Below are 27130 nucleotides of genomic sequence, written 5' to 3'. Positions count from 1 at the left end.
TTTCAGGAAAAAATGTTATACATTTATTAATTTTAACCAAGCAAAACACCCCAAGAAGTTAACAGTACATGGATCCTTTATTTTATTTTTAAAATATATACTGAACTATTTATCATGGTATCAATTTTCTTTTAATCGATTAAAAAAAAAAAAAATCTAAGTACTTTATGAGCCCCCATCACTATTACATCGAAGCAACTAAGGGCCTGATTCTTCATTCCTTCCTTCCCATTTCTGAGCAGAGGGGAGTGAGACAAGGGGTGGGGGTGGAAGATAGGAATGTGGACTCCCTAGCATGCTTTCCTTTTTTCTGTTACTATTAAATCCTCTCTGCAGCTGCCCTGTAAGGTTCATGCTCTGCTGATCAGGAATGGGCAGGGAAGGGGAAGTCAGCTGCACTCTGCACCATATTTCACATCCACAATCAATTTTGCAGGTACAAATGACAGAACTTCATTTCTACCACCAATGTACCTACAAATCAGATAGATAGAGGTCCACATCTACCCTTTGCACATGCATGTGAATGAATTCAATTGATTGTGGCTGAAAAATTACAGGGTAGGCCAAGGGGTTTTGGAAAGTGCGGGCTTTTGCTTCTCAGAGACCGTATCTTGCAGTATCTTAGGTGTAACTCTTGAATGAGTGACTGATGCAAGTACAACAGAGGCCTGTCAGAGCTAGTTTTGCACTCTTTCATCAAAATATTTCAGCGCAGCAAAAAAACCTCCCTGTCGACATCTCCTTATGTGCAAAACTGGATTTACTGGCTTCACCACGGAGAACACATCTGCACATCTCCACCTCCCAAAGCTTCTGCGCAACAGTTACATAAACAGAGCGTACATCTAACGTGTGAGAGAAGCAGCATGCCAATACCTGGCCCAGTACTGTCTTTATATATGAGCTGAATTTTGCAAGGCTTGACCAAAGAATACAAATATGTTGTTTAGAATTGCAGTATCAGAGCAATTGCTATTGTGCATCAGGCCATGTAAATCCAATATCCGCTTCTCTCCAACAGTGGAGAGTGTTGGATGCCTGCAAGCAGAGGAAGGTATTTAAAAAACCAACTAATGTACAACTAATATGCAACAACATGCCCACAGGGGAAAGTTTCTTAAATCCAGTGGTTGGCTTATGTACTGAAGCATGGGGGTAAATCATCCCTTAATTTTTACCCTAGCCAGTGTAACTGTGGCTATTCATATTCTGCATGTTTAATCCTCTTGCATACTACTATGCATTTTGACCTACCTTTTCAGAAGTGACTAGTGATTTTGAGTGTCCCATGTGAGGTGTCTTAGAGGGGTCTGATTTTCAGAGGACAGGTGCTCAGCAATTTCTAAAAACGGGCTCCTTTACAGTGTCTCAAGTTAAGTACCCAAAATCACTAGTGTCACTTTGACTCAGAGAAGCAAGGGCCTACGTTTTCTAATGGAAGTAGGAGCGGAGGGCACTTGGCACCTTGCAGATCAAGCTCTGGATGGAAAAAGTAATACCAGTTTTAAGACCTGATCAAATGTCAAACCAATGTGATGATCATGATCTTATTCACAGTGAAATGAAATATGGCTGCTTGTTCATTTGAATTGTTAGCATTATGTACGGATTAAAAACATTACATAGCATCCTTGTTACAACCAACCACTTATATCTGTGCTATTCCTTTAGCCATTGGGGAGAACAAAAGCAGCTTATAATTAAATAAGCATCATACTGAAGCTTTTTAGATTTATACTGTTTGCTAGAATCTGAATAAAACCCATTTTTAGAAGTATGCCAGTCACAAAACATTAGGCTTGTATTTTGAAATATATCCCAGACAACAAATATAACGAAGTTCTGCTTGCATAAGCGGATCCAAAGCCATATTGATTTGAAGCTGCAGTCTTATGTGATGACCTCAGTACAGATGTTCTCATTCAAAATGGAAACATCTGCATGTTAAATTTTACCGCTGAAACACCCAATGAGCATTGAGACCCAGAAACAACAGGTATGGAACAGAACACAGAAGAATTATTAGAAGCTTAACAACAACTATCACCTCTCAGCAGCTTGCAGCCAATTGACATCAACCGTATGAGAAGCATCTTAGATGGGGGAAGAGTTTTAAGGTGAAGCATTTAAATAGCTACACCAACATTTTCAAAACTTGGGTACCTCAAGTCAAGCACCTAAACCCATATTTAGGCACCTAAATAAGCGGCCCGATTTTCAGAGGTGCTGATCACTCACCGCTCCCATTGACTTCAGTGGGAATTGTAGTCAATTTAGGGAATTTAGCACCTATGAAAAAAAAAAAATCACTCATGGTTCAGTCCTACTTCCATTGTAGCTATTGACAGTTTTGCCACAGGTGCTTATATGTGCGCCTAGATAAGGATTTGTGCATCTGTATTTTCCCTCCATGTGAAAACACTGACCATGGTACTAATGCCCATGATAAAGTATAACTAGACATCCATGCTGCTATTGGGGTTTTCCTTTGTTTTTTAAAGAGAGAAACAAGTATGTGCTTCTCTTTTTTCTGTGTTGGGCTAGAATCATAAAAAGCTCCTTCTTCTTGGCAGTCCGAGAAGCAGGAGAACAGCCACCCACATTGAGGGCTAAAGGCTTTGCACATTTTTACACAAGTCAATCTTCTCCATCGAAAAATCCATGGTATACGCTGCGTCCAGCCAATCTCAAGATTGTTAACAATCCACCATCACGGTGAAATCTATATTTACATAAATAGAATATTTTGTAGCGAAAATAACTGATGGAGACCAATAGTCAACAACAGCTAACCCTGCCCCCAAGATCAAAGCCATGTTATTTGCCTTTCTTCATTTTTGCTGTCTTCTCTTTTCGCTTCTTCACATGCTTTGGGATTTTGTTTTTTCTTTTCTCTCTTTGGGCTTCTTTAACCATCTTTTTCCTTTCCTATAAAAAGTGAACAAGACTTCATTTACAATAACGATCCAGAGTGATTGTGAGCAAGTTCTTAACATGTGATATGTTACTATTAGAAAAGGTAGAGGGGGGAAGTTAAGCAATTTTGACCCAGGCTTTCAAATGCTGTATTAGGAAATTAAATGAACTCCACATTTCTAGAGATGAGACTGAGCCACAAAATCCAGTTTCCAAATTTCAGAGGAGTTGAAGCCAGGAAGTTATGGTGGGAGCAAATGCTGAGCATAGCAGATTACGAAGGGGATGAGGACTCATAGTATTTAATTTGTAAATTCCACTATTAATACAAATTGTAACAGGAATCTGATGCATGGCTTTCCGATATCCAGGCTGGGCTACTGCAATGAACACTTTCATGCACTGCCAAGACAGACCAATCCATTGCCTGCAATGAGCTCAGAAGGCAGCAACTTGATCATCATCAGAGTTGAAGGGAGGGGATTTGATACCACAACACTATGCAGCACTAAGTCCAGGGGTGAATGCTACTCTATCTCACTGAGACGGCAGCTACAATTTAGCTAAACAGAATATAATTCAAACTGGGATCTGACCAATACAATGTGATTAACTAACATCCCATCCTACAAAAGAGAAAAAGGAATGATGGTCAGAAGTGGCCAAGAACTCTCCATTTTACAGCACAAAGACAAATCCTAGCCCCAAGAATTTCACCATGGCACAGCCACCGCAGTTCTGATTTTTAGGCTCAATGTTAATTATCTCATATTCTATGACACTTTAATCCTTTTGAACTGCATGGAGTTTTCCCTTCGTGCAGTGCCTGGAATGCTGCTAAAGGGTAGGGACACTCAGTGAAATTTGCTAAGGTCTCTGACCCACTGGAGTGGATCCACTGTGCAGGGTTCAGGAAGCCACAGAGATGACTCTCAGGAAGATTCTATAGCTAGTGCTCAGGCAGAGCTGGGCTCAACCCAACTCTACATAAACCCTTATGGATGAAGCCGGGTCCACGGCCACTGGGTCCACAATTATATAAAGTGGGCAGGGGTCATGGCCCCTCTTCCAGCCCAAGAGCTAGAAAACACACTGTAGAATTGTGCTGTGCCCTGTCCACATCGGATTCTTTTCCCCACATCTCGGGTGGAGTTCCTCACACAAAGCTTATGTATTCTGGGTTTGGGGGTGGGTGGGTAAATGTAGGTTAAATGTTACTCTATGGAAACTACATTAGCAAAACCCAAGAAAGCACTTCAAATAACGCTTCACTGGGGACATTCAATCTCTGCTCTCATTTCTCTTAATTAAAATACTCAAAAGAATAAATTAAAAGCTTTTTTGTTCTCACTGAGCAGTAGATATGTAGAAAAATAAATATATTTGTCACTTGAGTAGCTCCCTGGAGCAGAGAGGGGAAGTGTACGACTTCCTGGCCAACTGACCTTTTTGTCCATGCCAGCCTCAGTGGGTTGATCTTTGGGATGCAGTGGCTCTCCCTGTTCTTTACAGCCTGAGTCAGAGTTATCAGAACTGCTCCCATCTTCTGAATCGGATTCCATGTCATCTTCTTTTTTTTCAAGGAGTGCGGGGACCTAAAGGAAACACAGAAGGATTTTGTCCCTAATCAAAAGTCGGTGGAACAACAACAACAACAAAAAGATGTAGCATTTAAGTGGTAGAGCCTCCTAGAAAGAAAGCCTTCAGCTAATTTGTGTTTATCCACTTCTCCAGGAACAATGTGCCTCTAGACACTAGTATTAAAACTACAAAAAAGAGAATGAAACAAAATTAATCCAAGTTAAAAACAAAGGGTACAGTAAACAATGGAAATACAGCTTGTCTGGGGGGGACTTTGTTACAAAACAGCTGCACCGCTACCTCCCCACCACACCGAGTTAAAGTACCATTCAGTTCTGTGGTGTACACAGGACTTTTTTTTTTTTTTAAAAGAATCATACCAATGCCAGTTTTAGCAGTCACCCACCTGGGCTTTAGCAGTAACAGTCAGGCATCTACAATGCAAAACAGAGCTGTACTTTAATCATACTGGGGAACAAACGTGTTATAACCTGGTCGCTTGACATGGTTATATTTGCACTGTAGACAGGGTCTGCCTAGTGCTGTTTAACTAAGCGTGGTTTCCAAAAAAGGAAAAACCCAACCTGGCTCCTGCTGTAGTAGGATATCTGCAATCACTTACAGACTGATTAGTACAGCATTTTTATCCAGTGCGTTTTTAAAGTACTGCATTGCAACATTTCCATTAGTTAGTACAATGCCCTATTCTGCATAAATGCTCTATGTACAACAATTACAGCACAAGTCACACAAAACGTAACAACACTTATGATAATGTAGCATTTGATATAAAGTAAGTTTTCTGCACTGGGAAATCTTCACACACACACATACACAACGTAGATCTGGCCATATGTTGTATCTTCCTATACTGACCATCTATCTGGTGGCTCCTTGAGTATTTTTGTTCCTGAGTTACTCCAGCACTGGCTGAGTAATGCAAAGTCATTCCACATACTGCACCACATAGTATGCAGGTACACAGTGGTGTAAAGATGCGATCTTAGCCCCTGATCTTGCAACTGCCTCTGTGCTGGAAGAACCTGCAGTCAGCCCTTCTGAAATCAGGGGGCTGCCTGCATGGAACCAAATGCAAGACCGGGCCTTATTTAATACTTCTCAGGCACCTTTATAACAATGAAATTCACTATAGAAGAAAAACTTTACAACAGGCCTTCTCACCTTCTGAACACCTGACAAGTCCTTCTTCAATCCTGTCACCGTCTGGTAGAGAATCTATACACCAGGATAAATGAAAATCAATTATACAAAAGCATCTAGCTGCAAAACTATCATTTTCAACCTGCCAACCAGAGAAAACGGGTGGCTGACTGTATCAGGTGTGGCCGTTTTCCAGTACCACCCAGAGAGCTCTCTGCGCACAGGCGGTAGATTTTGCGCAACAGGTTTTAGAAACTAGAGATTCCCTAGGCCTGACCTCCATTTTTTGAGATCAGAGTCTGTTCCCTGTGAATCTTTTGTACGGAGAAACTTCACAACATGTACACGAAAGAGCTGAGAGGGAGAAGGCACAGCTCTTTCCTGTAAAGCCTTAGAAGGGTTTGTCTTATTATCAGCTCACTAGCACCATCACCATCTATATGGCAGTAGTGTACAAATGTTTTAGGCACTGCACAAACACACAGAAAGACAGAACCCCACCCTACGGAGTTCGCAGTCTAAAATGACAAAACAGAAGAAGGGTGGGGGACAGAGCTATGCCGCCGTTATAAACTATGCTGTCTATATTTTGCAAGCAATCTGGTGATTTGGCTTTTTCTTGGCACTATCCAGAATGGGAAGATCATCTAGAAAAGGGACAAATAATACTGTTTCAACGCATGTAGTACAGCCAATATGCTCCAATGCACTGATGGCACTTCTTAAAAAAAAACCCACAAAGGGAATATTGTGATTGACTTCTTTACTTAAATCATCTCCCCAATTTTCACTTATTAGAATCTTCAGCTATACAGGCGTTCTTAATTATGTCCTTTTGTCACTCAAGGAGGGATCTGTTTGGAAAGCCTTGTTTTTCTGAGCTAGAATCTGCAACTGTGCATAACATAGCTTTTAAGCACTCAGTCCCTACATTTTGTAACACAACAGTAAATTGACTTCTCAGACCTTGAGCAAGATCTGCATTATTCATGGAGTATCAGAGGCCTCTAACAAGGACCCTATGGTGAGGGGTATGTCTATATAAGTAGCACAGAAGCTCTGTTATACAGCTCTACTGAAGTAAGGTTGATGGATGAACACCTGCCTGTAGTAGAGTTTTAGCTTTACTCTGGGAAACTGGAAAATATCTAAAGTTTCAACAGGACAATGAATGATGGAAAAATCTAAGTTCAATGATTCCTATTACTAGATTCCAGGTACCATCTTATGTATTTCCACCTTATGCTTCTAGTCAAGCCCAAAAATAATATAAAATTGATTTCAAAGGGATGTGGCAGCATTTTAAATCTTTAAAAACAAGAGTCAGAGGTGAGATTCCTGGGCTGAGATATAACTAAGATCAATGAATTTACACCAGAGATTAATTTGGTCTTTCCTCCCACAATATGTGAAGTTTAGTCCATACATAGCTGAAACTGAATGTCAAGTTGATTTGACAGCTACCGCACATCCACTCAGAAAGAGGATGTGATTGTTTGCAACTGATCCCTGACATGCTAGTGTGTCTTTTGAAAGCATTCATTCTTAAAGTTTTTGATAGTATATTGCTATAGAACCAGGATTCACCAATACTTCAAAAAAACCCCGCTGGTGGTTCTTCCATGACAATCCACAGCTAATGGTACTGCCTTGGATTGTCTCTCTCTGCCAGCTCAAGTTGTTTGTAATGTTTAGGGAAGTCTACTTACATTATCCTGCTGCACATTTAATGCCATGTCCTCTTCCTTCAATTTCATCATTACATCTACATCCCTCTCGTAGTTTTTAACTTCGGTCAGGGTTCGAGGGATGTAAGCTTTCTTAAACACCTAACAGAGTGAAATGAAACAAGAAGCAGTTTTATTGATTTACATATAGTCCTGATTATAGGCCTCTTCCTTGGGAATCATCCTGATGGGTGTCTGCAATCAGACAACACCCATAATTTAGAGATCCTACCTCACTGTCTTTGGCCAGCAGGAGATCATCTCTTTGTTGTGGTGGGACCTACAGAATGGAGCTCACCCATGACAACATCTTAAGATTTTATAATTAAGGTCTTGATAGCATGACTGCTATTGGCCACCTCTTTATGACCACCTCCATACATTGCCCCATCCTCACCATTAATTTGTTTGAATGTTAAGGGGTTTATTTAAAAGGTCACACAGGAAGTTTGTGGCAGAGTAGAGAATTGAACCCAGATGTCCTGAGTCCCAGGTCAGTGCCTTAACTACTATATCACCCTTCCTCTCACAGTACAGGTACACTTAAATTATATATAAACAAAAACTTCATGCAAGTTACAATAGTGCATCTCCTTACACAAGATGGGCTTGCAACAATAAAGAGTATATAACAAGGCCCTCTCCTCTGACGTGCTGAGCACCCACTGAAGCCAACAACACAGATGGACATACTTGAAGTTCTATTGGCTTCAGTGGGTGCTGAGGGTGCTCGGCACCTCACAGAAGGCACTGTGCACCTCACAGACTGGGCCTTTGGTTTATAAGCACACCAGCAGTTAGCTAAAGGACAAAGAGTGACCTGTTTTAAAAAAGTTCTTATCTGGTACAAAATGCCCCTCGATATACTAAATTCAGGTTTTATTGTAATCCATCACTTTGCTGCTGACAAGTTAAAAGAATCAAATCAAGACAGTGATTTTGTCTTATGCTCCCATACTAAACAATATTGCCAGTGCACCACACATCCTCAATGATGCAAAGAAAACAGACCTATGTTGCCTACTGCTGCATCAGAAATAAGCAGAGAGACAATATTACCATAATTAGAAGACCCAAATCAGAATCTGGGAGAAGGAGCTGGAATTGTTTTTCAGTCAATATGAACAACCGCGGGGCAAAAATTGTTCACATCTTAACGCTTTATGAATCCTCATTTTAGCAGATTATTTGCAGAAACTCAAAGATTTCCCCTTCATTGCTAGCTGGGTCCCTTGTGATGTCTAAGTTCAAGACCAGTTATAGCCAAGCATGTTGGTCTAGGAAACATCCTAATGACACAGGTGATACTGATCAGAGATTGCAAAGAAGATATCATGAGAAGCGTTTAGATAGCATATAAAGAACCATTTACTATCTGAAAGCCTCTCCATTTATCTCAGGATGTATCAATGTATTAAATGTAACATTCTGTGGATCAGGGTATCAAAGAGAACATTTCAAAAAGTCTTCAAAAGGGATACTGCAAAGATTCCCTCCTGGCAGAGGAAAAAAAGCCTCACCTCCTCATCCACGTTATCTTGACTGGACCTTTCTTCCTCTGTTCTTTGGGCTGCTATTTCCATCGCCTACAGCAATATGAAATGCAATACAAAATCATCACTCTTCACAATCCAGTCCCTCATGCTGGATAATAATTCACCTACCCGTTCCTACCTATATTTCCCCACCTCCACTCCATTCGCTGGGAAACTGTTCTCTCCTGCTCATGTAAAACACTCCAGCTTTTCATACCACAATGCCTTTAGTGACACCTAATGGTGATGAACATTTCTGCATGGGACACCCACTTAAATCCCACTCCTAGCTACTGATCTCCTTAATGAGAGCAAAAAAAAAAAAAAAAAAAAACTTTCCCTCCACTGCCGCCAATCCAAACACAGAGCCAAATTATGGCTGTCCCTACACCAGTGTGGGATAACAGGGCACAGGGAGCCTCTGTCTGTTGCTCACGCTCTCACACAGGAGGCTGCCTACACCCCCCAGATGCAGAGTGTTGCTGCTATTGCTGCCAGCAGCACTGAATAGCCGGAGGCGCATGCGTGAGCAAGATGGGAGTATTGTAGCCACAGTCCTACTCCCTCCAGTCCAGTGCTCTGGTGAGTACCCAAAACCTGTGCATGCCATACAAGCGTTTATGGGCTGCTTGGAAGCACTCGCCCCCTACCCAGCATTCCAGGTTGGGGCAGGAATAATGTCTCCTGACACCCCATTTCCAACATGGCTGAGGTCAGGATACAGGAGTCTTAATTTGATCCTTCACTATCTTTGTTGCTTGGACTACCTGAGCTGGGATTTACCGCAACAGCTAATTGGTAAAGGAGAACCCGACGTGGCTGCTGGTGCTGATGAAACAGTGAAGGGACTGCTAGAACTAGGGGGCTGGAAAATGATCATCTATTCACTAGCATCCCCAGGGGCAACAACTGAACCCCAGCTGAATTTACACCCACCTCTGCTTGAGTCAGAACAAGACTAAACAGACAGAGGGAAGGGGAAGAAAGCAATGGTGAGTAACAGACCAGCCTGAAGCATTCCAGGTGTGGGGCCTAGAGCCAGCATACACCCCCGCCCCCCTAGAATAGGCAGGTTCCTTTCACCTACTGGACTAATCAGCATTTAGCTGGTGATGCTGGGTATTTTAAGGTGGAGTGAAAGCCTCCCTCATTCCACTCAAACCCATTTACCCCCAAGTCCGCCTCACTCATCCCGCTCATACGCCCCACCCCACACAAACATGGCGGGGAGGTGTGGATAAGTTCCCACAGCTTACATGTATTAATGTTAAAACATTTCTATTTTTTTTAAGTTGCTGTCTCATTATACAATGCACAATATTTACTGCAGAAGCATAGTTGTGGGATAAATGGGATAGATGAGCTTGAACCAGGTCTTATTTTACTCCTTAAATCTTCCTACGTAAGCAGGAACTTCAAGTCTGACCTTTGAGAGGTAAGCATCCAAGTTGTCGCTTGTGATAGAAGGATCTGTAATAAACTCAAAGAGCTCTCTGACAGTCATCACCGCAACACCATACTTCCAGAAAAAGTCTGTCAGGAAGCAGGGAAAAAAAACAAAGTTAGTGTGATTCAAGTTCACTTTATGCTTCTACACCATCAAAGTGATGGTAAATACAGAATAATGGCTCTATGAATTGGGGAAATTCTCTACAAGGTTTGCAGAATCCCACTGGGTGTGGTTACAGAAAACTCTTAGTCACCCAAAGCCCAAATTGCCCACCTTTCAGATACAACAAATGCTGAATGAAGCATGCAAATTCAAAGCCCAATCCCCCCTTCCTATTGAAGTTAAGGGAAAAAGTCAAATAGACTTCAGTGAAAGCCAAATGCGACCAGGAAACAAGTGAAAAGCAGGAGGGTGGAAGGGAAGGCTTCATAAAGGATCAAGCAGTTGCAGTATATTGAGATTAAACTTTGTCAAACAGATGTCAAACAGTGAAATTTGCAGAAATTGTGTGAACTCTGCTTTCTGTAGGCTAGCCTAAAACATAAGCTCACATGAAATTGAATTTGTGTGACATACTCTACCTTGGCTGTACTTTGCGTAGCATAGTTTGTTGGTTTCCTAACGAAACTTACACACATCCTAAGATGATGCGCATTTTAACGAAATCCATCCTGTTCTACATACAGTCAGTTTGAAGAATACAAGGAAGTACACAGTTAGTTAATCTTCCTAGAGGAATGACCTATTAGAAGAGGAGTTGAACTACTGCCCACTCACCATTGATATTGGCACAGTCCTTCCGCAGGAATTCTAATGCATGTGGGTGGTCATGCTCCACCGACTGAGACACATCAATGATGTACACCTCTCCACTGTGGTATCTGGAGGTGCAGCAAGGGAAAAGCAGAAAAAAAAATTTTTAAATCCCACCATTTGAAAAAATGGTTCAAGTTTTGGGGGCCTGACACTAAAGTTTTGCTATGGACACGTTCCATATAATAGTTGTTTTCAGTTATACTATTGTACGTTATTTGAGAGAACAATACTGGTGAACACAAAAAGCAATTTTAGAACAATGAATTAAAATAGCTTACTTGTTTATTCATCAGCTGATGAAAAAAAACTCCCTGAATAACCTATTCAGGGAAGTATTTTGCAAGCTAAATTAGCTGAGATAGATTTGGGATGAAATCTGTATAATAATCAGGTAAATTACAAAGCAGAGCTGAAAGGAAGATACTGCCCTCCCATAGGAGCGTATTAGTACTGCACAGCTCTATATATTATGAGAGAAACCACCAATACCTACATTTTAAATGTTAAAATACAGAGCAAGGTTTAAAAACATACAGCATATTAAATTCGCTGAGATCTGCATGAACAAGTTTGGCGTCCTGATACATTCTTCTCATGTACTGTATGATCTGTAGATACAACTCCCGGGCTTTTGAGTCAGATAACTGAGCATTTTTCAATAGAGGAGCAGGCCTTGGATTTAAAAAAAACAAAAACAAAAAACCAGAATAAATTCTCCCGTTTTACACCAGCTGTATAGTCCCTCCACCACAATACTTGATCCATTTTAATTCAGTAAATGGAAAGACCTCAGTGATTTACTCAAACACTTGGCCAGCTCCACAGCGAATATAAATATTCATCGCTCCACTGCAGAAAGTGGAACTACGTTTTACACCAGCTGAAGAACTAGACCACAACGTTATAAATATTAAATATTTACATTACAAATGCTGAGTTAACATTTCTGTGTGCACCACTAATGAACTTTCCAACTAAGGCATCAACACATCACGACCTGAGCTTTGAAGTTTATTTTACATTTCTAGAACATAGAATCCTCACCATCCATATTCTATGAAGTATAAAGAGGCCCATGCAGATCCAGTTACAGAACTGGGGCCTTAATTTCTAGCTAATGCAGACTATTTGCTCACGCCTTGCACGGATAAGGCTTTGGATTCAGGCAGACCCTCTGCCACAGGAGCTGGGAGGGATCTTGATATTTTACATCTCATTTATACACCAGAGCGATGTACTCAATTAATCACCAGCCTATGCCATAAACTAAGCAAATTCAACAGATTTTTTTTTTAATTCACCTTTGTTCAAGCCTATCAATAAAGAAGTTCTCATTGATTTTCTGAGGATACTTACATGTCATCTTTACCAATAAAACTCATGACAAGTACATGACTTCTTAGCATAATTGGCTCTGGGCAAGGTATTTGTGCTGTATTCAACCTGTAACATAACAAAAAAAACCCATAACTACCTATTAAAAACAAATGCAATCTATATTACTTATAATTTGTATTAGAGTAGTGCCGAGGGGCACCAATTAAGTTTGGAACCCCTCTGTTGTATGTGCTGTACAGAGTAACAGACAGTCCCTGTCCCAAAGGGCTTACATTCTAAATATACAAAGGGAAGTATCATTATCCCCATTTTACAGATGGGAAATGGACACACAGAGAGAAGGTCTAAGGTTGGACAGGAAGTCTGTGGCAAACCTGAAAAGTGAACCCACACCTCCTGAGTCCCAGTCTGGTGTCTTAATCATAAGACCATAAATCAGACCTCCTAACAGTCCTGGGTTTTGCGGGACTGTTGCGCTTTGACCCCCTAAGCCCCTTGTCCAGGTTGAAGGGCAGTTTGCCCTGGCCCACCCTTTGAGAGGGCCTCCAAACTGAGTGGCGCCGAGTCCTGCGTTAGCCACTTGGAATGTGAAAAGGTATGCCACAAGCGTCTAGTGTTGTCCACACTGTGGCAATGCACGCTATGGGGCTGAGATTTCTGAAGCGAACGATCATATTGCACACTAACTGGTCCATATAGACTAAAAGTTCCATAGTGCACTTTAAACACAGCTACTGGAGAACTTTTAGTGTGCACCAGCAGACTCTACCTGGACCAATTAGTGTGCAACACATTGGTGTGCTTTAGAACTCACACCCCTGCAGTGCACTGCTACACCCTGTAGATATACCCTTAGTTATACATATTTTGTTAAACTAAATTGCCCCATATACCCCACTATCCAGCTGCATCAGCCAGTCTGTCTCTCTGTTGCTGACCAAGTGTTTCATCCTTATCCTACGCTGCCCTCCCCAGACAGATGCCTCCATTAGCAACAATTGGTCACGAGTTGTTGACATCGCTGTGATTTTTCTCCCCACAAAAAGATTACATAATAAAAGATTCCTTGAGATGGTGCCTGTGTAACTGATACTCTGCAAAGGCAATGGTCTCCCCTGTCCCAGATGTCCTTTGCAGCTCCACTCTCTTCCCTGATGGAAGGGAAGGGATGTTAGGAGGGGCTGCAGTGGGGTCCGACTTTACCCTGCAATAAAATGGCATTAAACTGCCCATTAGCAGAAAGCAGTGTGCCCATCAGTCAGTGTTCTACCATGGAGCGTGATGGGGTCAGGTCAGCACACAGGTCACAGTGTTTCAACAGGGAATAAATAATACTTTGCCCTTCTGGCTCCCCATCTACATGGGGAAAACTGACCATGTTCTAACATCATTTTCAATGCTGGTTTTGGGACATAAAGGGATCCGTTCCCCCACCCAGGATCTGGGACACAGCAGCTGTTTGAGAGGGCAAGGAATGAGGAGGACTCCTGTACCCAGCTGAGAACACAGAGCGCATGGAATCGAATCGCAGAGCTGGGGCTTGGGCAGAAAGAGGAGGAAGGACCCCAAGGGAAAATACCAAGCAGTGCAAGGAAGGAGGACCCCAAGAAACTATACCATGGAATCATGCCAAGGAGGAAGAGGGGACTTTTAGAGGAAGAAGGATCAGCATGCAGGAAGAGCCTTACGATTATTCCCTGTCATGGCTGTCACAGGTTGAGAGAGGGGATAATAAAGCTCCCTTGTGTGTGTGTTGGAGGGCTGTCTCCTGTGGGTTGTTCCCCAGTCCTGGGAGATATCTTGGTGCAGTGGCTGGGATTCTCTCCTGTTTCACTCCTGAAACAGACAACACTAAAGACTCCCACCCTCTATCGCCGCTTTGTGAATGACACTATGGGTCATGGGGGATTATATGGGAGATCAGGTTCCAAACATCTTGGCCCTCCATAACTGAGGACAGGATCTGAGGCAGACTAAAATCAGAGCCCACCTTTTGTGCCTGCGGGGCATCTGGGACTAGCAGGAGCTCAACAGAACAGCTACCATCAAATGATCCACCCCGTTAGCACCGGTTTATTGGCTAGCTCTCTAGCTTGCCTGATTCCCTCCTCCCTGAGACCCCACTACACATGCACAAACCACTGATCCTAGTGGAAGGAGGCCACAACATCGTCTCTCCTCGAGTTCCAGCAGCTTTCACTCTGTGCAGGTGTGGAAATGCTGGAGATTTAGATCTATGTCCCTCATCGCCAGGGTTTTTCAAAAATGCGTGAGTTAGGAGAACGTGGTCTATTGAAAGTGAATGACTTGTGCTCCTAACTCACTTAGACACTTTTGAAAATCCCACACTAAATCTAGTGGGAAGACACTGGGTCTGTAAAAGGAAGAAGTGACTGATGCCTCTCCGGGGACGGCAGGGTGCCAGAATCACTCAAAAGAGTAATTGTTTGACCCTTGCTGGAGAATCACCCTTGACACTGACAATATCTCCTATGATCACTTTGTTTCTCACCCTACTATTCTGGGGAAGGTTTTAATCAAACGGGGATAGCTCAGTGGTTTGAGCATTGGCCTGCTAAACCCAAGGTTGTGAGTTCAATCCTTGAGGGGGCCATTTAGGGATCTGGGGCAAAAATCTGTCTGGGGATTGATCCTGCTTTGAGCAGGGGGTTGGACTAGATGACCTCCTGAGGTCCCTTCCAACCCTGATATTCTATGAATTAGGGGACATGATGAACACCCAGATTCCCTGGTTCACAGGCAGTCTGGTTTCTGCTCTGTTTATGGGACAGACGCTGGTCTTCATTGATGTCAACATGGTGATGAACAACATCCATGCTGATTCTTTTGAGGACTGACCCAAAACCCATTAAAACCAACAGGAGTCTTTCCGTTCACTTTCACAGGCTTTGGATCAGACCCTTAAATACATCAGCTGCATTCCCACCAGCAATGGAATGCACAAGTCACGTCTGCACCAAAGTTAAATATAAAAATCACCTTATTAAATTCCTCATCTCTTTTTCTGCCCATGTCTTCACCATTTTCCGCGGGTTTCCTTTACAATATCCATGACGAAATCTTAAAAACAAGCACACCACAGAGACAAACATTTATAGAATATCTGTGACAAAAATTAAGAACAATCTGTAGGTAAATGCACTGTTAGCCCTGGAGAGGTTTGCTGTCATTAAAGAAAAGAACTCCAACTCACCTAAATTCCCCACTCACATACTTATCCCGATCTTTAAACATCAAAATAGAGGTTTTATAAATCTTTATTGCTCTGTTCTCTCCATTCACTGTACTGGCGTGATAGACATTAGCCTATAAGTGAGAAAGTAAGAGAAACAATATTAGCGTCCTGGGAATAGTTTAAGTATTGAGAAGTTTGCTTATGTATCAAATACTGTCAAGAACACCATTTTTTAGGAGAGAAATTAAACCTTGGGCTTTGTCACAGGGTGGCTGCCCCTTTAAAGGGAAATGGGTCTGAATCCCACTTGTGACACAGCTAACTCTCCTTCGCAGAGGGGTGACCCAATCAGGCCTCTGGTATAGATAAGGGAGAGACATTGGGTAAGGCAGAGATCTGAGCCTCTGCAGTTGCGGAAAGCAAGAAGGCTCCTGCTGGAGACCCTGAGACAGCAGGGGAAGGTTGTTTGCATGCTTCCTGGTGGTATGTCCTGGCCTCCAAGCCCTGGAGAAAGGTGGGAAAACTGCACTCCAGCAGAAATGCCCTGGAGGAAGGACTGTTAAGATGGTTTTGTTCTGAGTTACACTTGTTTTGACAGACTTTATTGCCAGTCCAGATAGAACTAAATGAGTATAATCAGGGGGAAGGAAGGGAGGGAGGGACTATTGGAAACTGTATGAGGACTTAATAAATTGGACCGCAGAAGGGGAACCTTGTTTTTGAGTATCTTGGACTGTGTGGAATTTTTTTAAGGAGCCCTCGGAAGAGGGAAACTGAGGCAGGGGTGCTGCAGGGACATCCCAAGATATAAGGTGGTGGCAATGCTGTTACAGGCCTCAATCCTAGAGACCCCTGGACTCAACAAGGGTGCCCCACTGAAGTCAACAGGATTTTGCTTGGGCCCAGGGATCCAACCACAGGGAATAGCTCGCAGGATTGGGATCTAAAACCATACAAAGATGTTAGCATATGTATAAAGCTCTAAAATGCGTACATGTAGTAGAACTTCACAATAATGGCTGGGATGTTCATTACAGATAACTAGAGAGGAGCCTGATCCAAAAAGGTGCCAAGCACCCTCAATTCTTACTGACGCTCTGCACTCCTGAGAGTGATCACATTGACTTCAACGGAACTATCTGAATGAGTGAGGACTACACATATGATAAGCAAGGGTCTGCAGGGTCAGATCTTCAGAGCCAAATACGGGTTCCACTGAAGTCAATGGCATTTTGCCTGTTACTTCAATGAGACCAGCCTTTGGCTATAAGAGTGAAACTAGCCTCTGTGCCGAGGGCCAGCATGAGGCCTATGTACCACTTAAGTCCTCATGATCACTTATGGTCTAAGTGGAATTTAAATGGTGCTCCATATTTTGATTAATAAACAGAGTTCAGTAGCTTCACTATTGATATGTGATAAAATTCAAAGTGACAGATGTCTCACTTTACAGTAAATAAATTAACTTCTTGACAAACACAAGAAAATTAATTTAATGCCAGAGATAAGTATTTTACTATTTCCCTTTCAGCACAGTCAATTTCCTTTCAGTTTGCAAAGAAGACTGTAGCATGCCAGTTGGAATGAAACTTACTTCTTTTCCTGTGCTGATGCAGCCATTTATCTCTGATATGACACCTCTAGTTAGCATCTTGAACAGGATCATTCGTGTTCTTGGATCCAATACCTCATGGGAAAGGGGGGGGGGGGGGAATAAGCAAAATCACTTTATCCAGTTTACTGAAAATATTATTAAACGAATCCATCTTGAATTGAAGAACTCACAGAACCACAGCATCTTAGTGGACCAAGCCATTCAAAATTCTATCTGGATAGTGCTTTATTTCTTTTATAATTTTGGAATTATCTTTAAAATATTAGGGAAAAATGTGTTTGTGACTTGTATACAACTCCTAATCAGTGATTTATAATATTTGGCATGCATCCTTAGGCTAATGCTAATAGAGGAGTGATTTCCCATCCACAATACCAAGAAAAAAAGTGCATTAGAACACAGCGACCCTAAAATGTGCCAGGCATTCATAATAGCACATGGTGGTCCTTGTGGTATACAGGCCTTTAATGTATCATACTAGGTTTAGAAGCAAAAATGTGTGGATTAAAAAAAATAAAAATAAAAATTGGACCATTTAGTCTTTTCCATGGAAAATTCCACTTTTGAGTAAAGCTAAGATGAAATTCCATGCCTATCAACAAAATCCCAGTTGAATACAACAGCAAATCATAATACTAAGCACCACAATGTTCTCCAGCTGTGAAAGCAGACACAATTTTTATAAAGCAGTCTTGTTCAGAAAGACAAGAAAAACCTGGGGTGAAACTCTGACCCCACTGAAGTCAATGAGTGTTTTGCCATTGACGCCAACGAAGCTAGGATTTTACCTCTGGTTATTGATTCAAATGAAAATAAGCCTTTTAACAAACAGTTTGATATATATAAGACTTACTTGTTCCACTGTTGCTCTATCAGATTTATCTTTGACTCGATACCTAGAGGAAATTAAAATATAACAGCATGGCATGACCTACTCAGGAGAAATACCCATAGCTCCGCCAATAATTTTTCCAGAATGATTGCTCAAGAAGAAAATTAGGCAAGGAAGGGAGAGAAAAGAGGAAGCATCGTTACATTAAAATGGGATTCCTCTGCTGCCAAAGTACCGCCAGCATTTTCTGTCTTATTGGCTAATCCCACAGTCATTGAAATGAATTAGATTTGCCATTGACTTCAAAGAAAGCTGGATCAAGACCTGGCAATGTTTTTAGTGACTGGCTCTGCAAATCATCCCATTTTATGAGGAAAATTTTAATTCCAAAATTTGCACTGTAAGAATTATAAACAAAAGAAATAGTATTTTTCAATTCACCTCATACAAGTACTATAATGCAATCTCTTTGTCGTGAAAGTGCAACTTACAAATGTAGATTTTTTTTGTTACATAACTGCATTAAAAACAAAAAACTGTGTAAAACTTCAGAGCCTACAAGTTGACACAGTCCTACTTCTTGTTCAGCCAATTGCTAAGGCAAACAAGTTTGTTTACATTTACAGGAGATAATGCTGCCCTCTGCTTATTTACGGTGTCACCAGAAAGTGAGAACAGGCATTTGGCATGGCACTTTTTTAGCTGGCATTGCAAGGCATTTACATGTCAGATATGCTAAACATTCATATGCCCCTTCATGCTTCGGCCACCATTCCAAAGGACATGCTTACGTGCTGATGACTCTCATTATTAAAAAAAAAATGCATCAATTAAATTTGTGACTGAACTCCTTGGGAGAGAATTGTATGTCCTCTGCTCTGTTTTATCTGCATTCTGCCATATATTTCATATTATAGCAGTCTCGGATGATGACCCAGGACATGTTGTTCATTGTAAGAACACTTTCACTGCAGATTTGACAAAACGCAAAGAAGGTACCAATGTGAGATTTCAAAAGATAGCTGCAGCACTCGACCCAAGGTTTAAGAATCTAAAGTGCCTTCCAAAATCTGAGAGGGACGAGGTGCAGGGCATTCTTTCAGACATCTTAAAAGAGCAACACTGCAATGTGGAAACTACAGAACCCGAATCACCAAAAAAGAAAATCAACTTCCTGCTGGTGGCATCTGACTCAGATGATGAAAATGAACATGCATTGGTCCACACTGATTTGGATTGTTATCGAGGAGAACCCGTCATCAGAATGGAAGCATGTCCCCTGGAATGGTGGTTGAAGCATGAAGGGACATATGAATCTTTAGCGCATCTGGCAAGTAAATATCTTGCGATGGCAACTACAACAGTGCCATGAGAATGCCTGCTCTCACTTTCAGGGGACATTGTAAACAAGAAGCGGGCAGCATTATCTCCTGCAAATGTAAACAAATTTGTTTGTCTGAGTGATCGGTTGAACAAGAAGTAGGACCGAGTGGACTTGCAGGCTCTAAAATTTTACATCCTTTTATTTTTGAATGCAGTTTTTTTGTACATAATTCTATATTTGTAAGTTCAACTTTCATGATAAAGAGATTGCACTACAGTACTTGTTTTAGGTGAATTGAAAAATACAATTTCTTTTGTTTTTTTTTTACAGTGCAAATACTTGTAATCCAAAATAAATATAAAGTGAGCACTGTACACTTTGTATTCTGTGTTGTAATTGAAATCAATATATTTAAAAATGTAGAAAACATCCAAAAATATTTAAATAAATGGTATTCTATTGTTTAACAGTTTGATTAATTACACGATTAATCGTGATTAATTTTTTAAATCCTTTGACAGCCCTATCCAAAATACAAACAGCACACAGAACATTTACATTCTCCAATTTCTAGTTTATTCAGCATCACAGATCAAGTTGCAGCTCACAGTAGAAAACAATTTGAGGGTATTAGAGTTTTCAATAAATAAACAGAAATACAGCCACCCAAAGTACTTACATATCTGCTTCCTTTTGCCTAGACTTTTCTGTGACTTTGTTTATAACAGAGTCAGCAAGATTTAACCTATCTGAAAAATACATTAAAAAAAAAAAAAAAGAAGTGAAGATCAAAGAGGTTTTCCACACACAAAACTGCAGCTACAGTTCTGCTGCCAATAGACATAGACATATCACACATCACACACATTCAAGGCACAAAAAAATACTTGTAACAAGATGATCAGGTTTTCAAAACATATGCACTAGCAGCATGAGTTAACTTAGCATTCTCCTCTATGGGTCTGAGACCCACTCCAGGATTGTAGAAGAGCAACAGGGGCTACTGCCCTGAAGATGAGCCAGTGCCTAGAGATGCTGTCCTTCAGATGGGATGTTAAACAGAAGTCTATCTGCCCTTCTCTCAAGGAACTTAAAAAATCCCATGCTATTTTCCAAACAGAGTAAGCAATAGCCCTCAGTGTCCAAGCCAATATTCCCTCAATAACACTAATTCTGATGTTTAAGGTAGCATGTGACTTAATGCCAAGTATACTGCTGCTGTTTGGGTCTATAAATCACTGCTCTACTCACTTATCTCATCATTTTGGAAATCTTTTGGTATGAAAGATACTAGACAAAAATCACTGTATCCTAGTATAAATTTGCTATCACAAGATACCATGGTACGTTACACAGCAACTTCACTGCATACTGACTATATAGAATATTGTAGAACCAAAAAAGCTGAGGTGCTGCAGCTTTGAGAGTGATCAGATGATGGTCTGATGGACAGCTGAGTCCCTCCCTCCCAGCCAATCAGATTGTTTCTGGGGTGAAATTACAGAAGAATTATTTTGTGTAATCAGAAGGAGGCAGAGGGAAGAGAGACTGACAGCTCTCTGGGGAGGAGGAGACTCCAGGAATGGTATCTAAAGACAAACATGATGTCTGAAGGCGACATCCAATATTAACCCTTTTAACTGTTTAGTAACAGCTGGCTAGTTATAATGCCTAAAAGCTCTAGCTCAATGTAATTAGAATTAGTCACTGAATGTCACCCAGGTGTACCTATTACCATAAAAGAGGACGATAGGATTATACTTACCTAGATTAATTTTATGCTCAAATTTTCTTAGGGCCTTGTCTGTAGGAGTGGACATTTTTGCTGAATTGCAACTAGGGGTCTGTCTATTTGCCTGAAACAAAGGATTTGTTACATAAATTTGCCTTCCCTAAGTAGTCCTTCTAAATACACACAGTACCTGGGGGGAGGGGTATGGGGGAGGAGATCAGTTTATCTAGTTTGATCTGCTTGTGTCTCTAAACACCTGTACAATTGAGGGGGGAGGGATAGCTCAGTGGTTTGAGCATTGGCCTGCTAAACCGAGGGTTGTGAGTTCAATCCTTGAGGGGGCCACTTAGGGATCTGGGGCAAAAATCAGTACTTGGTCCTGCTAGTGAAGGCAGGGGGCTGGACTCGATGACCTTTCAAGGTCCCTTCCAGTTCTAGGAGATGGGATATCTCCATTAAAAAAAAAAAAAAAAAAAAAAAAACTCATCTGCATTTAGAAAATCAGAATTTGTCAGGGTACGGACATAACTTAGAACTGGAAATGATTTCAGTTAAGAGAAAACAAAAAACATATATGGGTTCAAAATCCTATTAGCGAAGAGCTCAAGGAGAAGGTGCTTGTTAATCAGGGGATTGACTGTCACTCAGTCAACTAGCATAATTTAGCTCCCAAGAGGGAACAAAAACACCAGTGTTTTTGTTTTCCAGTGAGGAAAACAAGGAGAGAAGACACCAAGAGAGATATGGGGAGAAAAACTGAGAAGGGAAAGAATCAGAGCAAAAAGAGAGAACAAAGAAGGGGCATGCATGGCTTGCCAAAAAGGCATCAGTTCCCCTAGGTACTCTTCTCCAGACCCAATCAATGTCCGCCCCAGCCAGATCCCCATCATAAGGCCCTAAATAGCACACACCACACAACTCCCTTCTCCTCAGATCTCCTTCCGAAGCCCATAAGGCAGAAATAGGTAGCCCACAAAATATGTTTTGTGCCAGCCACAACATTCTGTAACTGCTCCCCTTCAGTTTCCCAGAGACACTCTGATGTGCCTATGTCAAAGAGAAAAGGAGAAACGTTCTCCTTCTGCGGCCCAAGCTGAGAGCATAGTGAAAGGTAAATTAGTTTTCAAATTCTGTGGGTTAATTATTTAAGCTAGTAATTCAGACAAGATTTCTAACCTGATAGAGTACCCTCTAAATCCATTCACCTTTGGTGTTTTTCATAGGTTTACTTGCCTCCTTTACTAAATGATATAAAATGTATGCTTGCCCTCACACTCCTCAGTCACATCAAGCATGTTGTCTCACAAATTGGTGAGAAGGAAAAGACAAAAACCCAGGAATATAGAGGAAGGATATTGAAAAGGAGGACATTGCAGTGATATCAGGGTGGGGAGATAGGTTGAGACCCCAAAGGAATGGAACAGAGTTGCAGCCACAGGCAAGACCGAGCAATAGGAGTTGAGGAAGGAGAACCACCGGGGCATGGAAAGAGGGTGGCATTGGTTAGGAGGTACATGGTGTGTGTGTATGTGTGAGAGGAGGAGAGATATGAGGCATGGGGATGCTCCTAAGCTGAGAGTGCAGTGAGAAGTCCCAACTTGAATTTATGGTTGGGGTCACATTCACATATCATTGTGTCCTGCTTTAGTCCCTTTTGCTATTAGAAACTCTGAAAAGTGTCCTGGAAGTGTCTAATGTACCTGTGGGTTGCAGCCTCCAGCTGCAGTATGACGCTTGAGTCTTCCAGCTGAATCATCCCAGTCCCACTCTTCATCCTCATCATCATCGTCATATTCAATTTCATCAGTGTCCACTTCCTCAGACAAACATGACTGCTGATGTTTAACTGTTACCTCCTCCTGTTTAACTGTTTCCGTGCCCTGGGTCAATTCACTTTAAAAAAAAAAATCTATATAAATAAACCCCATATATAAATAAATAAACCCCGTACAGAATCATTGTGAAATTAATGTACAGTAATCCAGAAGAATGAAATAGCAAGGGTTCAATATTTTATTATTTCACCTGCCCTGAAGAGCTCTTCTGCATGGTGGCTCACTTTTACTATAGCACTTTTAAGTATCTTCTTCCTTTGTTTAAATGCTGTTTTGTAATTCGTTCATCTACTCTGTTCAGTGAATCACAGATATCTGGCACTCTCTGGAACTCCTATCGAACACCTACACTAGAAAAGACCATCCTGTTCACTCTTCAGAGGCAGACACACTCCACTGTCCTAGCAAACTAGGCTAGGCAAGGATTCTAGCTGAGATGTTCCCAAACTGGACCTTACCAGTAAGCTGCAGAAAGCTCAACAAATACCCCGGTCTGAGAGATCAACAGATCTAGCACTAAAACTGATGACCCAGAAAGGAACATTTAGTTGTTATGAGCGCTTATGATCCATCCTAAGCCCGGTCCCTATGGTCTGTCAGATCTCTTCATATGCTTCCCATGTACCTCTCATTTCTCCTTAGTCACCTCATGGTATGTCTACACTGCAATAAAAGACATGCAGCATGGATGCAACTGGCCCAGATCAGCTGACTTGGTCTCAGGCTGCAGCGCTGTAAAATTGCAGTGTAGACATTTGGGCTCACACTGGAGCCTGGGCTCCAGCCTGAACCCAAATGTCTACTCTTCTATTTTTAACCTCGCAGCATGAGCCTTGCGAGCTCAAATCAGCTGACCCACGCGCTTACACTCGACACTGCAGGGTTTTTAATCGCAATATAAACATACCCTCAGATATTTGTAAGGTTCCCTCCCACCTCAAAAATAATCTGAATATCACCTTAGCCTGAGACATACCAATTCTAGATTCCAGATCAATTTATCATAAGCAAATGCAGTCCAGAAGATCTTTTCATCAAGTGCAATAGAAAAATGAGACCATAGGCTATAGAGGTGAAATTTACTCCTCGCTGAGGCAAAATCTGAGGAAATGGGTTCTTGGAAGAAGTTCAAGGATAATTTGGGAGATGGATTTTACCTCTAACATCCAGAGAAAGCCACAGATTCACCACAGCCCTTCCACAGTTGCTATTCCAGCCTATGACCTAGCATTGCCCCTCAGCACCTCCTACACTGGGGTTTTGAGCCACTGCATCAACGTAAATTCAGAGCCTTCTTACATGATAAGCAAAGGAGTGAGGAGGCCTCTGTGTATATCCACTGTGCTCTCACATGCCACAGTGGTAGATCTGTAGGGTTCAAGTAGGGCAGAAGGTCTCACGTGGACCCAATACGGGATGAAGAGGGGTGAATTTCACCCTAAGAATTTATCAACCCTTCCCCACTGCACTTCTCCATCCTTTGCTGACAACTCTACTATTCAATTTAGAATGGGGATCCTTCCAGATCACAAGAACAGCCATACTGGGTCAGGCCAACGGTCCATCTAGCCCAGTATCCTGTCTTCCAATAGTAGCCAGCGCCAGCTGCTTCAGAGCGAGTGAACAGAACAGGACAATTATTTAGTCCAGTCCCAGCTTCTGGCACGGAGAAGCTTAGGGACACCCAGAGCATGGGGTTGCATTCCTGATCATCTTAGCTAATAGCCATTAATGGACCTATCCTCCATGAACTTATCTAATTTCTTATTTGATCCCAGTTATACTTTTGTCCTCAAAACATCCCCTGGCAATGACTTTTACAGGTTGACTGGGGAATGTCAAATGTGCTGAACACAGGTTTTGTTAAACAAAGACAAAAAAACAAAAAGAAAAAACTTTTCCCCATTCAAATCAACCTTTCACAAATTTTACACATAATGGAAATATTTCCATGATTTTATTTAAACAATTTTATTTTTTAAACAAAAACATTCTCCTCCATGCTTTGAAACAATTCAGGAGAATCACAGAGTGAAACAGCCTAGAAACTCCCGATAAACAAATTTGCAACAAACCAATCTATTTTTATTGCCTAAGCAGAAAGCGTAAAAAGTAAATAGACTTTATATATAGTCTCACATACAATTTCTAACCTGACAGCATTCCTTTAAATCTAGTCATGTTTTGTTTGTTTCATAGATTTTTCTTTCCTTTGATAATCATCCAAAATGTCTCTTTCCTCACAGTCCACCCTGTCCATATTTGCTCCTGGACTTAATTTACAATAGTAAGTGCCTGATGCCAAAATTATTCCCTTGGCAACAGAATCTGGAGTAAAACACACTGGATTACAATGTCATTGCAGGACCAAGAAGCAACAGCCATGCTGTGAAGTAGGACCTGATGGGCAAAAAGTATCTTTAATCATCAAGGGTCCAATCCTGCAACACATACACATATAACTGTTCAAGTGAGTGGTTCCACTTAAGTCAGCAAGACTATTCCTAACAGTAAGCACTACACCTCATAAGTATTGTTTGCAAGACTGTGCCGGCCCTGCCAAGAGGCCCCCTGTACCCATGCAGAAGTCTTAGGGGCCAAAACAGCAGGGGAGGAAATATCATTAACAGATTGTTCCTCATTGTATTAAAAAAAAAAAAACTTGTTCCCCACCATCCCACCAACACTGCCCCAACTCTTCGACACTATCTTAAAAATACAAGTAGGCGGTCAGTGAGGGGGAAAAACAAACTCTGCTCTAACTTTTCACATGATTTGAAAATAATCTTGGCAGCCTGTTTTCTCCTTACCTGTCTGAGGAGTCTGCATCATCGAATTGTCCTGGGACTGTTCGGCGCATCATCTCCTTCCTGTAATTCATTGTTGCAGTAGGTCTCCACACCATGTACCGAGGACTGCAATCTGTGTCATATACACAATGTGTTCGATCGGTTAATAACTTACGTACTCTTTGTTTATGAGCTATAAACTAAATTCTATGTGCAGTTTCTTAGACCTATACCTTACATTGAAGCTATGTCGGATGTGAGGGCTGCCTGTGTTAGATGTATATACACACACACAGTGTATGCTCGGGACATTCGTGTATATACTATAGTATGCAAGTTAGGCAGTCTGTGCAAGTTACAGTGAATACACTACACGTGTGTGTTATACACAAACACTCGATAGGCCGTGTTGTGTGTGTTACCACACGCACAGGCAGTGCATTAGGAAGACAGCGTGCTATGTACCGTGTGTGACACACACACACACGTGTTGCGTAGCCTACTGGGTGGTGCGCAGGCTCCTCGCTGCCCGCGGGTCCCAGGCTACGTGCGTGTGGCCCCTTCGCTGGGGCTGCAGCTCCCCTGGTGCGGCGCTCGGCCTCCTCCGCGTCCCGGGACTCTGAGCTCAGACACGCGCTGCAGCTAGCACCGCCCAGGAACCACCTTGTACGGCACAGCCAGAGGCTCAAAAAAGCTACGAATGCGACCGCGCGCTCTAAGAAGCCGCGCTCATCCGAGTGCCGGTCTCATTTAAACCAACGCCGAGGCGCCAGGACTGCACGCGCCCTCCTCCGTGCAAAGTATATAAATCCCAGCCGCACCACCATGTACGTTGTGTAAGCAGACACAGTGTGCATATATCCCAAGTGCCTAAACACAGCCGTATATATACCCATAATATGGTACGGAAGCCAAGTACGTGCATAACCGGTACATCTCTCACACACAGAAACACAGCAGGTAGTCGGGGTACAGACTCATCCATAAACACATACGTACAATACGTATATGGCTAATATTTATATACATCGGTATATTTTTAAATGAACGCAATATGTATATCGTGTTCGCACACTGTGTGTGTGTGTGTTCAGGTGTTATTTTGTGAACACTGAAATCAGGCTTCTCGAACGTGATTAGGAGCTGGCTGTCAAAACCAATAGCGTTCAATGCGGTGTGAGGTTGCGGGGGATAAGTGACAAGTCGCTGGCTGAACTTGAGCCGCGGGCCGAGGAGTAGTTGTCACAAATCCCCGGCACCGTTTACACGTCCCCGTGAGA

At 41.9% G+C, this 27130-nt stretch overlaps 1 protein-coding gene across 4 annotated transcripts; it reads right to left on the bottom strand.

The window, feature by feature from the left end:
- On the bottom strand, positions 1-26523 carry RIOK1 (RIO kinase 1). 4 transcript variants are annotated; one of them, XM_008165354.4, is made up of 18 exons: positions 26316-26523; positions 25872-25983; positions 22927-23119; positions 21260-21350; positions 20174-20243; positions 18192-18234; positions 17318-17410; positions 15742-15854; positions 15528-15608; positions 12546-12632; positions 11724-11861; positions 11151-11254; positions 10350-10456; positions 8909-8974; positions 7371-7490; positions 5683-5736; positions 4365-4514; positions 1-2931 (listed from the first exon to the last, which is right to left on the bottom strand). In XM_008165354.4, the coding sequence occupies exons 2-18, from the start codon at positions 25964-25966 to the stop codon at positions 2821-2823; spliced, it is 1716 nt and encodes a 571-aa protein (XP_008163576.2). In that variant the 5' UTR covers positions 25967-25983; positions 26316-26523; the 3' UTR covers positions 1-2820. The 4 variants fall into 4 exon arrangements, with proteins under 4 accessions (XP_008163576.2, XP_065441008.1, XP_005306024.2 ...); XM_065584936.1 differs by having other exon boundaries at positions 59-2931; positions 26084-26520; XM_005305967.5 differs by having other exon boundaries at positions 59-2931; positions 26089-26516.
- Positions 26524-27130: the final 607 nt, after the last annotated feature.

The sequence above is a fragment of the Chrysemys picta genome, chromosome 2 (assembly GCF_011386835.1).
Source record: "Chrysemys picta bellii isolate R12L10 chromosome 2, ASM1138683v2, whole genome shotgun sequence".
Taxonomy (NCBI): Eukaryota; Metazoa; Chordata; order Testudines; family Emydidae; genus Chrysemys; species Chrysemys picta.
This window is presented reverse-complemented; position numbering and strand designations above follow the sequence as displayed.

What these genes read in the sequence shown, in the direction of transcription:
- RIOK1 (XM_008165354.4), bottom strand. Translation starts at nt 25,966, where the DNA reads ATGGTGTGGAGACCTACTGCAACAATGAATTACAGGAAGGAGATGATG. An exon ending in GATGCAGACTCCTCAGACAG is followed by an intron (nt 23,120 to 25,871) that starts GTAAGGAGAAAA and finishes TTTTTTTTAAAG; the next exon opens with TGAATTGACCCAGGGCACGG. An exon ending in ATAGAGCAACAGTGGAACAA is followed by an intron (nt 17,411 to 18,191) that starts GTAAGTCTTATA and finishes CTTTCCCATGAG; the next exon opens with GTATTGGATCCAAGAACACG.